At 53.6% G+C, this 12856-nt stretch overlaps 1 protein-coding gene across 1 annotated transcript in view; it reads right to left on the bottom strand.

The window, feature by feature from the left end:
- Cacna1i (calcium voltage-gated channel subunit alpha1 I) overlaps window positions 1-12380 on the bottom strand; it is a 110051-nt gene extending 97671 nt beyond the window's left edge. Inside the window, 2 exon segments of the mRNA XM_032918103.1 lie at window positions 1667-1917; window positions 12226-12380. Of these exon segments, the coding sequence (XP_032773994.1) occupies window positions 1667-1896 (230 nt within the window). The 5' untranslated portion in view covers window positions 1897-1917; window positions 12226-12380.
- Between the last annotated feature and the right edge of the window lie 476 nt (window positions 12381-12856).

The raw sequence follows: 12856 nt of genomic DNA, 5'->3' as shown, positions 1-12856 counted from the left end.
TTTGTGTGCATGGTGTCTGTTCCCCACTTCTTGGGGCTTCTCAGGAAAGGCCTGTCTCCCTCTGGGCACCTAAAGAAAATAAAGTGTCATCGAATGAAATTACAGAGCAGAGTTGGGCACGGTGGCGCACAACTTTAATCCCAACCTTGGGAGGCAGAGGCAAGTGGATCTTTGTGAGTTCAAGGCTAGACCAGTCTACATAATAAATCCCAGAAAAGTAAGGTCTGTCTAAAGAGATCCAATCTCAAAAATCCCAAAGGGACAAGTGTGGTTAGAGACAAAGACAGACAAAAAGAAGAAAAAGGAATTCCAGGGTATGTCATACCCAAGATCCCTTGAGGTATCTATCATGAGTGGAGACTCAGGTCCTTGTCGTAACCAAGGTCATCCTCTGGGTCCACTCCCTCTAGTAAAACCCCCTCTGATTTCTAAGAGCTCAGAGGATACAGGACAATCATCACCTCGGGCCCTCAGCTAGGGTTAGCAGAAGGCCGAGGCTCCAGCTTGGCTCTCATCAACTTCCCAGACGTCCCTAATACTCGGTATGATCTCAGCCCTGCTACCTGATGCACCAGCTCCCACCTGCCCTGCGTGGGTCTTTGTCACAGGTCACAGAGCCACAGCTGTGATCCCTCTTCACTGGTCCGCAGCCACTAGCATCCCTGATACCCAGTCCCACGCCACAGCTCAGCCCTGGAGTCTGTGCTTGAGAACGTAGCTCCTAGACCACAAGATGGCTCTTTAGTGATCCCCCAGGCTCACTCTGCCCTCCTACTCCAGCCACACCCCTAGCTTCTCCCTCCCTGGGCCCCAGCTCCTGCTGTGCCCATTCTGAGCCCCGCTCAGACACCTCAATCTTTATGGAGGCCCTGTAGGATACTGCCCATCCAGACTCTACCATTACGGTCCTGCCAGTACCAGGAGGTGGAAGCAGAGGGGTCAGAAGTTCATGGTTGTCCTGCTACACAGCTAATCTTAACTATATGAGCTCTTGCATCCAAAAAAGAAAACAAAAATGCCCGGCTTGATGTGAGGCCACATGGAGGGCTGCCTGAGGAGACAACACTGAAGCTGTAATTTGAAGGATATGGCAGCGAGTCTGGCCAGGAGAAGAAGGAAGGAAAGAGCATTTTGGATAGAGGAAATGGTATATGGGAAGCCCAGGAGCATGGGCGAGCCCAGGGGATGCAGAGTGTGGAGAAAGGGGCTCCAAGGGACCAGTGGGCTGGGTTCTGAACCCTGGGGGTAATAGGAACCTGTGAAGGACCTTGAATGTGTGTCCCAAAGCCGATGAACTGGAAACCCTATCCCCAGTTCGACAGTGACGAGAGCTGTGGCTTTTCAGAAGCAATCAGGGCTCAGGGATTCAGGGCCCTGTGTAGATTGTTGCTGAGGGACCTGGTTCTTTGCAGCAAATCAGATTGTGCAACCATCAGCAGCTTCCAGCAGCAAGACCCCAGGTCCAGTCTCCATCCTTGACCCACCCCCAGATGGTTATCTGTGCCCACTCACAAAGGGCCAAGAAGCTCATTACAGACCTCCGTTCTGCTGGCTAGAGGACCATGTTGGCAGGTCAGAGGCCAGGAAGCAACTCTACCCCTCCTGCCTTCCCCTGCCGCCCCCGTCCCCTGGGCCGGGCGCAAACACGCCGGCCTCTAAAGGATATGGGTTACAAACCATCTTGATGCACCAGTTCCGTGGGCTCGTGGTCTGGCGCAGGCAGAAGAAAGCAACAGGAGCCAGGTCTGGATGTGGGACGTCAGGGTTGGTTCCTTCCAATGGCTCCTCCAGGCCTGGAGGGGACGGAGGGGGACTCCGGGGCCCCGGCTGCTCAGTGATTCCCGGCTCAGGGGCCGGGGCTGCTGCAGATGAGGGCGGTAAGTTGCTGTCAGCCATGTCAGCGTGGAGCAGGGAGCCCTAGGGAGCAGAGGACACAGGGTGGGTGTTGGCTTTGCACCCACTCCCCAGTCTACCTCCCCCAGGGTGGGTGACACAGCTCAGAGAGCCTAGCTCCGGGTCCAGAAAGCCACCCCTCACTCTCATGTAGTTACATGAGTTAGTGGAGAGAGGCAGCACCTAAGTCAGTATCGCTCAGCCAGACGGTCATCCGGCAAGCTGAGTCACTATGGGCTCCGGCAAGTGACAGCTATTAAAAAGAAATAAAATAAAATCTTAGAATGTAAATATGTCTTTCTTTCCGTAGTGTGAGCTTGAGTTCTGGTTGGGAGTGTGACACGTGGTAGAGAGTGTGCTTAGTATGTGCATAGGTCTGGGTGCAATTCCCAGTACTACCAATAATAATAATAATAATAATAATAATAACAACAACAACAACAATAACGATGATGATGGTGGTGATGAAGAAAGTCTAGGCTGAATGTGGCTCAGGTAATAGGACCTTGCCTAGCATGCACAAGGTCCTAGGTTTGATCTCTAGCACCACATTAAGCAGGCACGTGGCACACCTTCGTAGAGACATAGAGGTGGAAAGAACTAGAAGTTTAAGGGCATCCTCAACTACAAAGGTTGTTTGAAGTCAACCTGGGCTAGAGAACCTGTCTCTAAAACATAAAATAAAATAAAATAAAATAAAATAAAATAAAATAAAATAAAATAAAACAATAAATTTAAAAGGGGTGGCTGACCAGTTAGGAATGCATGCTGCTCTTGAAAGGACCCTAGTTCAGTTCCCAACACCTATATCAGGCAGTTCCCAACTGTCTGGAACTATGGCTTCAGGGGATCTGATGCCCCCTTCTGGACTCCTTAGGTAACTGCACTCTCATGCACATACACATACACAGACACAGACACACAGACACACACACACACACACACACACACGATTTTAAAATAATCGAATAAATCTTTTTAAAATAACATATAAAAGACTGGAGCTATCTATCAAATCATCAAATGTGAAGTAATATTTTAGGAGAATGAGGGAATGTTACTGTGAACAAGCTCAAGGCCCAGGGCAATGTGTCACAGAGGAGAAGTTGGTTACTATGGAACAAGGAGGAAATAGGAAAGGTTCCTTGAGGAAGTGATATTTGAGACCTCCAGTGTGCTCTTAGGCCAAGAACATCATGCTCACACACATGTACATACGTACACACGTAAGGATGAGAACCCAGAGATCTACAGGACTAATAATCTCTTTGCTTTCCAGGTAGAGAAACTGAGGCCCAGGAGAGACACACAGCTAAGTAAGAGCAGAGCCCTTGCTCTGAAGTATCCTTGACCTGCCAATCACACTCTGGCCCTGACTCCACTACAGGCCAGCTTTACTGAGAAACACCCAATTACCTCACAGAGGCTATTAAAAGGAAACTGAGGCCCAGAATAAGGAGTGGCTTGTGTAGAACCAGAGGTTGATGAGAAGTCAGAACTCCAGCTCTGGCCCTCCAGATCCACTTAGGACAAGTGCAGCTGACCCTGGCCTGCCTAGCCTTCCTTCCATAACCTCACCCTTGAGACTGTACATTCCCGAAGGCGTATCCAAGCTTGACCGGCTGGGGTAGGAAAGCCTGCATTCCTCGCTGCTGCTGGCAGCTGCAGAGCCTAGCGACTGAACCACCCTGAGCTGATGGATCCAGACATTTCTCTGCTCCCACAGGCAACGGACAGGAGCGGATACTTCCTGCCGCTTCGCCCGGCTGGTCAGGGCCGCAGTGTTTTCTCCTGAGCTCCAAGTTTTGCTCCCAATTCCAGAAAAACAGCACAAGCCTTACATAAGCACCTTGGCTGGCCACACATCAACCACCCAGGTAGAACGGCACCCTCCCTGGGGTGGCTCTAGGTCTCCCAGTCACTGAGCCAGTACTGGAGCCCACCACTCCCTCAACCAGCAATCCCTCCAGCCGGATGGGACCTCCTGAGTCCCCAGGGGCAGCACTGCCTCTCCAGGCCTCAGCTTACACTATCCCCTCACTGGAGGGAGCATAGCCCCTTGGCCTCCATAACTCTGTTTGTCCTGATTGTTCTGAGCACCCATTGTGTGCGGGCTCCACGGCTATGCTGGTAAATTTCCATGAACCCTAAATCAGCCCATACAACAGCGTAAGAAAAGGCAGACAGTCAACTCAGTTCCCTCTCCGACGACCCCAGTCACCCTCCAAATGTAGCGTAAGACTTTTTGTTTCTTATATCTCTGCAATTTGATGTCTGTCTCCCCAGCCTGCAACAAGCCTGTACCTGAGAGCACAGACTGGCCCGTTACATTTACTGCTGTAACCCCAGCCCCTGGAACAACGAGTGCCTGGAACATACTAGATGCTCAATAAATATTTGTTGGATACATAAATGAAAAGCATTGAAAAGCAAATAAACAAGGGGGATAATGTGTGCGAGGCGTAATAAATCACTTCTTCTCTAAAGGAAGGGCCATTTAAGAGCAACACGGTGAGAATCAAAAGGCACTGGCAGCAATGTTCTGGGGAAGGGACACTCCAGGCAAGAGGAACGGCAGGTGCAAAGGCCAGGAGACTGGAAGTGGCTGGGTGCATCTAAGGAACAGAGGAAAAGAATGAGGCCAGTGTGGCTAATGGAGCAGAGAAGGGAGTGAAACTGGAGAGCCCCTGAAGGAAGACTCCAAGTGCAACAGAAGTCACTGGAGGGTTTGAGGCTGGGAACCGGCATGCCCTGAGCCGGATGTTACGCCCTCTACAGGCAAGCGTTATTCAGGAAAGTGAGCTGTGGCACAGAGTGAGCAAAGGGAGCTGGAGAAATTGCCCTAGGTGGACGCAAGGGAAGGCTCTGGGTCTGGCATCCCCATGGCAGCCTCTCCCCATCCCGGAAGCCCTCCGTGCAGCCACACAGAGGGGCGAGCTGCTGGGCTTAAAGATGGTACACAGCAGCTAAAGCAGCTACATCCTCTCTTGACCCCAGTGGTATCCACCTACCGCCTGGTCCTCTGGCCCCTGTTTAGCCACACTAAGCTGCCATCCTCCATCCTCATCCCCCTGCCAGACGTCTCAGTCCAGCCAGCTTCTGGCCTGCTCCCCACACTCACTCACCCAGCCTACATCCTCGACGTGATCTCCAGCACCCATCCTTCAGCCTCTGACCTGCCTCCCGGCACCCGCCCATCCTCCACCTTTTGACTTGATGTCCGGGGTTCATCCAGCTTCCATTTCTTTTACTTGGTCCTCAGCGCCCACACAGCCTCCAACCACTCTCTAACCTGCTCCCCAGTGACTGCCAAGCCTCCACTCTCTGGTCCACCCTCCATTCCTAAAGCTCCCATATCTGGCTCAAAAATCCCCCCTCCTTCATGCCTGTGGCCTGACTCCTTTCTCCAGCTGCCTATGCGCTGTAGCTAGAAGCCCCCAAGGAACTGACACCTGAGCTCTCTGCAGGTCAAGCCTCACCATGACAGAGACACACTCCACCCAAGACAGCAGTAGATTCAGAGTTCCTCCAGCCCCGCAGAGCATCTCCCTCTTGACTCTCTATGGTTTGATGCTGACCCTCTTTCCCCCCACTGTCCTTCCAAGTGGTGGTGCGGTAAACCAGGAGGAGAGAAGTAGCAAAGGCCCACTGTGCTGGAACCCCATTCCCATTGCTGGTCCCACTGGTCCCTTGGAGCCTCAGCTTCTCTCTACATAGCTCAGCCTTCCTCCTGCCTCCTACAGCAAGCCCCTGTGCTACAGATGGACGGCTCAGTGGAACCCATGGGGGTGAAGTGTCTGAACATGCATGCCCATGTGTACCATGTGTAGGGGTGCTACCCCAGCCCTCCTTCTGCCATTACCATTACCACTACCATCAACATTGTCATCACAATCACCACCCACACCACCATCACCACCTCCACTATCACCACCAACTTCACCACCTTTATCACCACCACCACCATCATCGTCATCATCACCGCCACCGCCACCATTCTCACATCACCATTACTACATCAGCAGCAGCACCATTATCACCACCATCACCATCACCAACACCACCTCCAAACCACTGTCACCATCCTCACCATCAGGCAATGATCAAAGAGCCCTGGGCCGGTCCCACAATTCGTGAATATGTTCCTTCTTGGAGGAAGAGATTAGGACCCAAAGGAGTGCAGCCGTGCCTAATGTCACCCAGCTGACACAGGGCAGCGGCGGAAGAGATGAGTCCCAGCTCAAGTCTACCCTCGTCCAAACACCAGATTATTGCAGCAACAGCTCAGCAGGTGCCCTGAAAACAGGTTTCCCCTCCAGGCAGACGCAAGTGGCAGTAGATAGAGCTGCTGGTCCAGACAAGACCCTCAGGCTCCCAAAGCATTAGGAAGCCTGCCTTTCAGAATATACCAGCTAGCACCAAGAGTTCTCCAGCCCTAGTAGATACCTGGGACCGGGCCAGGCCAGCCGTATTGGGGGAAGGGACATTTTTATAGGATCAAGTAATCTATTTGTTCTTCAGTCAACAGCCACAAAGCAGACGATGTCACTGCTCCAACACGCAATAAAAAAAAAATCATTCGGGGAATAAGATGCGAGTTCGGGAATCTCAGAATCATGGGGTCTTGCTTTCATTAGAACCAGAGAGGCCCACAGTATGGTAATGGCACCCTTCACTGTGTCCAAGTGCCAGCTCTGACCGCAGCCCACCTTGGCACATGACAGCCCGGGGTTGCTTGCTACCTGCCTGTGAAATAAGAAGATCGCTCTGAGGTAGCGCTGCTACTGGGGTGAGCTGGGGTAACCCCACCAGGCACAGTGCTCATACACAGTGAGACCCAAGGCAGCATGATCCACAGAGGCAGCAGCCACAGATTTCTACAGTCCCAGGAGTCTGGGGCCCTAGAAACAGTGCGTAATTTCATAGGTTTTCATGGTCTTCACAGAGGGACACTCTGGAAACCAACAGAACTTAGAATGTCCCAACCCACCTACACACACACACACACACACACACACACACACACACACACAGCACAGGCACACACGCTCATTATTACACTTAAGACATACTCCCCTATGGACACACAATGACCATTGGCACAGATACTCACACGTATAACATACAGTTACACACAGAACTATACAATATACAAATACACAATAGTATATATACAACATACACGCATATCTTCACACACAACCACAGACATGGATAACATGTAACACGGAGATGCATGCAAACATCCCCTAAAATGCAGATAAATCTCACAATCAGGCATGTACTTAAGATACAAACACATTAATTGTGTATACCACAGACACACACGACATATACATAGAGTCATAGACATACAGACCATACAACCACGCAGACCGATATACCACACACTCACAGACACATGCTCACATACACACACACAGAAATCACACGCACCATAGATGTGGTGGCACGTGTCTTTAATTCCAGCACTTGGGAAGCAGAGGCAAGCAGAGCTCTTAGTTCGAGGCCAAGCTGGGCTACAGAGAAAGCTCTAGTATAGCCAGGGGTACACGGAGAAACCCTGTCTCAAAAAAAGAGGGTGAGGAAGCAGAAGAAAGAAAGAAATTACAGGCACATGCATACATGTTTAGGACTTCACACAACTACACAGCCCTCGTGCATACAAACTAGGCCAAAGCTCGATTTGGGGGCCACTGAGAAATCTACTGAGGCTTTGGGAAGACTGCCTCCCAGAATCTTGCAAGCATCATCTCAGAGCCCCTAGAATCCTGTCTGCTCCCTCTTCTGCATGACAGCCCTGCTGACGCATGATGACAGCCCGCCCACCCCCGGGCCTCATCTGCCCCAGGCCTCTCATCACCAGCTCCCTCAACCATTCCTCAAATGACAATTTCCAAATCGTCCATCTCCCAGAACTCCCTCTTGGTCTTCCATGAGCCTACCCAACATCCTCTGCAGGGACAGGGCTAGAATCACACTGAGGTAGCAGGTCACCTTCCTGCTGCTGCAGGCGAGGCCTCTCTCAATGCAGACTTGGAGCTCCAGAGCCCAGACACAATCCAGACCTAAGCACCTATGCCTCATGTGGTCCCCTCAGGTCTTCTGAGTTGCTGTGTAGTTGCTCAGATGGGTAAGGCTTACCTTTGCCCTCCAATTGCATGAACTCACACCAAAGTTGCTCTGGTCTGGCTAGCTGAGCCTACTCATCCTAACTCCTCCATCACTAAAATCGACAGCTAGTCTTCCCAGCTTTGCGGCACACTCAAGAGAATTAGCTCGGCCACCCGTCCCGGTGTGACATCTAACAAGTGTCCCAGCCAACACTGTTTGTGGGCACGTATGGCATGCCAGGCACCCCAATCACAATCCAGAGAAGTTAAGTGTATTTGTTCTCTCTATGGTGAGGAAACTGAGGCATGGAAGGAGGAAGGGGTTTCTCTCAAGGTCAGAAACCACTTAGTGGAGGATATGGGAGGCCCAACTTCAGATTAAGAGTTAGCCTGTTGGCCAGGTCCCCCTGTCCCTAGACCTGACTCCAGACATCATCATATTTGTTTGCAGTGACCCTTGACCCTGAGCTGAGTATGCACAAGTGAAGTTAGGCCTGAATCTCCACAGGGCATTTGAACATCTCCCAGCAGATGCCTTTGCTGGTAGCTTCACTCACTCTTGCAGTAATTAGGGCTTAAGGGTCTCACTTCAACTAACAACTGGGGGGCAGGTAGTCGCTGATGGGAGTGAGGTGGATCCCTCGAAAAAGAACACCAGCCCAGGAGCCCAGGCGGAGCCCAGCACCCTTCCCACAACCCTTTTCATTTCCACCTGTGAAAAAACGCGGAGGATGCTGCCGCTCTCCCTCTCAAAGCAGATAACAAATGGGGAGAGATTTGGAAAGTACTTTAATGAAAGGTAAACAGCTTCCCCCTCCAAGGCCCCATGCTAGGTACCTCAGAGATACTTCTAAGTCTCGCAAAAAAAATCCTCTAAGGTGGAAGCATTATCCCAATTACAACAAGCTGAGCTCCACACGCTGAGTGGCCTGGCCCTCCCCGCCCCCAATCAAGGACCTGCTTATTCCTTTCCCGGCTGGGATAAAAGCTCGGAGGGAGAGAAGCTAAGGCCTTACCCCAGCCCTTGCTGCTCAGTAGGTCAGGGTGCACAGCAGGGAGGTAGGACAAGAGCCCGATGTCCATCTCAGGATGCACCATTAGCCAAGGCCAGCAGAAGGGGACAGCTGGCCCAGGGAGAACCCTGGACATAAAGGTCTCTTCTCATCCCAACCCTGAAGAGACACTGGCTCCAAGGCCCCTCTGCTCTCAAGTACACACTTCTCCTCCCTCTCTTCTGTTCAAGAACCCCAAGCTGCCAGCACATGCTTAGGGATATCCAATGACCATGTGTCCAGCACCCCCATGAGTCATCCAGAGCCTGATTCTCACTCCCAGAGAACAGGAGGATATGGAGATTTGCAGCTATGTCTCCATAATGACCTCACCAGGGAAACCAGACCCTCCCTCAAGGCATGGAAGTCCCATTTAGCCTGTTCCCTTCTCTCACCTCTGGGTTCTAGAGACCAGAATGAGGCCTGGCACTCAGTAGGTGCTTTACTGAATCAGAAATCCAGGTTTATTTTCTTCTCTTCTCCAGCCCACAGCTTAGAATGAGGAAGAGTTGCCCGGCATCTCTCAGATTTCAGGACCCAGAGGCTTGCAGACCAGGGATTCCCAGATGTTCACACAGGAGCATGTACCCACCCACACATCTGTGTAGTCAACAGCCCCGGCCCAGACCCAACACTCCAGAGAACACCAGGGTGAACAGAGGGTACTACACAAGGCACACTCTGGGAACATGTGGGTAGAAAATATTCTCCAGAAAGGAGAGAGGGAGGAAAGAGATGAAGTGAGGAAAAGAGAGAGGGAGGAGGGGGGAGACGGGATGGAGGAGCCAAAACTAAGGGTGGAAAATGGGTTTTGATCTTCTCTCCTCTAGACCTTCACCCCCAGCCCAGCATCCACTCTTTGGAGGCCGTTTTGAAGCACCCTAAAAGCAGTGCCAGAGAGTCGGAGAACAAGACAAGGATGAGAGACAGAAACCATGCTAGTCTTTCTCATAGCCTCGCCTCGGAAAGAGAGCTCTAATCTGTTGGGGGTGGGAGCCCGCCTCTGCAGCCTTTCATGGCCCAGAGTCTGTCCTGGGAGCTGCACTTGGGGTATGGGATGAACAGTGAGGACAAAGAGGGAGATGTGACTAGACTGTGTGTTCTGGACAGGTCTCTGAGTTCAGAAGGGCTTAGAGGCTTCAGGGTGCTTTTTACAGTAGCTGCTCCCCAGGGTGGGTGAGTGACAGGCAAGTCCCCTGTGGTGGAGGGCCTACTAGGGTGAAGGAGTGAGCGGGAGGTTCCTACAGCAAAACCCCACCCACTTGCCCAAGGTCAAGGGGAGTCAACCTGCGGGGATGGAGACTTCCCGGCGCCCTCTGGCGGGCTTAGAAGATACCCTCTCTGGCCCAGTCTTGCAGAAGCTACTGATTTCAAGAGCGAAGTGGAAGAGCCAGGCAAGGAGGTTAGACAAGAACTCAGGTAAGAAGAGTGGAGGACGTCAGTCGAGGATAAGAGGGGCTGCAGACAGGCTTTCAGCCCCTCCCCCAAGCTGTTCTAGCTGCCCGAGGAGCCTCCTGCTCCCAGGCACTGCTCTGAGCAGCCATAGTGATTCACTCAGGCCTCCGAGGGTATGAAAGGTTCTCCAGTTTGGTGCCAGGCCAGTGCAGTGTCCCCAGAATATTCTCTTCATGTCTTTTCATCTACCTCTGAACTGCTGCCTCAATCTTGGTTCTAGCTCATATCTCCCACTGATACCCCTTGCCTGGGATTGGACTTGGAACCCAAACAGAAAGTTTGTCCTGGGGGTGGATAAGAGTTTTGAATGAGTCCTTGAAGCTGAGTCCGGGTGTTGATTCATGAAGTGACTCCAGCTTTGTGTGTGAGGACCAGAAGACAGGCCTGAACCCCTTCAGCAAACCTTTTCCCCATGGCCCCCGGACCCACACCCTTGTGTATGACATTTGAGTCTCCAGACAATGATCGAATCTGCAGAGACAAATCTCCCACACAATGAGGAAAGGACTAATAGACTGCTCAGGCCAGCCTGAGCCCTCCAGTCTAGGACACCAGTCACATGCGAAGCAGACCCTGTCACACCACGCAGACACAGAGAGGCTTGAGCTAGCTAGTTCGCTCGAGCTCTCTCTCTCTCTCTCTCTCTCTCTCTCTCTCTCTGCCTCTCTCCCTTTTTCTGTCACACACACACTCACACACACACACACACACACACAAACGCACTCACACCTACACACACACATACACACACACACACACACATACACACACACACACACACATACACACAGCTCAAAACCCAGACTCCAAAGGCCAGAGTACATTCAAGGGTCTCTCCTTGGACCCCAATCTCATCGGAAGCCTAAGATCTGAGTGAGAAAGGACACAGCACAGGGACTGACGGGCTGTCTCCGATGGACCTATTTTGAGCCCCCTCCCCCAGGCATTATGACCTCCCGGAAAAGAGACCTACCCACCCCCCTGCCAAGCCCTCTTGACCCTTCACTCCACGCACACCATCCAACAGACAATTAAATCCCAATCACCACAAACACTCATTATATAACCATCTCCCTGGCAGCTAAAGACTCCTCTTGGCCCCTTGGACTGCCCGCTCCACCCGACCTGGCTTCATGCAGTGCGACCTGGGTGGGCGCATAGGGTTACTGGCCAAGGAAGGGCCCTCCAACACCCGGCCTGGAGGAAAGTTAAACCCTGCCTGGGGTTCTCTCACTCAATCCCGTGGTTCTCCCTCTCAAGCTAACACTCCCAGCTCAGCCTTGCCGGACACTGGCACCAGCCCTGATCCAGCTGGTCGCAGAGCCGCAGCAGAGGGACAGCAGGACGGACAGACAAACGGCCCGTGCCCCCGCCAGCAACCTGACTTGTTGAATAAATTTCTGCAGCGCTGGTTGAGCCGGCTTTGGGCTTCGGTATTGGCACCAAGAGAACTTTCGTGGCCTTGGAGAGGGGCCCCGGTCAAAGTTCCCCGTCCTTCGTCCCAACGCAGGGCCCCCACCCCACCCCCAAGCAAGAGATGTGGCGCCCACCTGATGGGCACGCGCGGGCGGGTGAGGGGGATCAGTCCCCAGAAATAATAAATAAATAAATAAATAAACAGAAATGCCTCTGTAAAGAAAGCCCGACGCGCCAAGCAGCCGAGCGAGGGACTGATCCTCTCCTTCCCCATCCGCTGCCACTACCTCGCCTACCTTGGCATGGACGTGGCCGGGCAGCGGGGTCGTCCCGGGCAGAGACGCGGGGTTGACGCGTGTCCCCGAAGCCGGCGTGGAGAGGGACCCCGCGCCCCGCCAGCCCCACGCCTCGGATTCCGGGATCAGCTGCGCCCCCGGGGCGAGGGGGGCGGCGCATGCAGGGCGGCGGGCCCGGGGGCGCGGGCCATGGCGGGCGGGTCGCCGCGGCTCGAGGCGGGTGGCGCGGACGAGCGGCGGACCGCGCGGAGTTGGAGCGCGCGGCGGGCGGCGGGCGGCGGGCGCGCGGCGCTCCGGGCCGGGGGCGGGGGCGCGGGGCCGCGGCGGGCAGGTGCGGGGCGGCAGGCGCCGCGGGGCGCGGGGTCGGGCCGCCCGGGTCCCCGGCTTCGGCGCCACTGGCGCCCCTGGCCCGGACTCGAGGCGCAAAGGAGCTGCGCGCGACGGGGGCTGCGGAGGAGCCGGAGCGCCAGGCGGTGCGGGGACGTGCGGCGGCGGCGAGACCGAGCCGCGCCGCGTGCGAGGAAAAGCCGTCCTTATACTGACACCAAATGTCTTCGGGGAAAGCTGCAGGCTCAGGGCGCTGGAGGGGGAGGCGTGCGGGCGACAGACTGAGTGACGGTGGCGCGACTGA

The sequence above is a fragment of the Rattus rattus genome, chromosome 1, assembly GCF_011064425.1.
Source record: "Rattus rattus isolate New Zealand chromosome 1, Rrattus_CSIRO_v1, whole genome shotgun sequence".
In the NCBI taxonomy this organism is placed as follows: Eukaryota; Metazoa; Chordata; class Mammalia; order Rodentia; family Muridae; genus Rattus; species Rattus rattus.
Note: the sequence above shows the minus strand (reverse complement) of the source record. Positions and strands in the feature narration are given on the sequence as shown.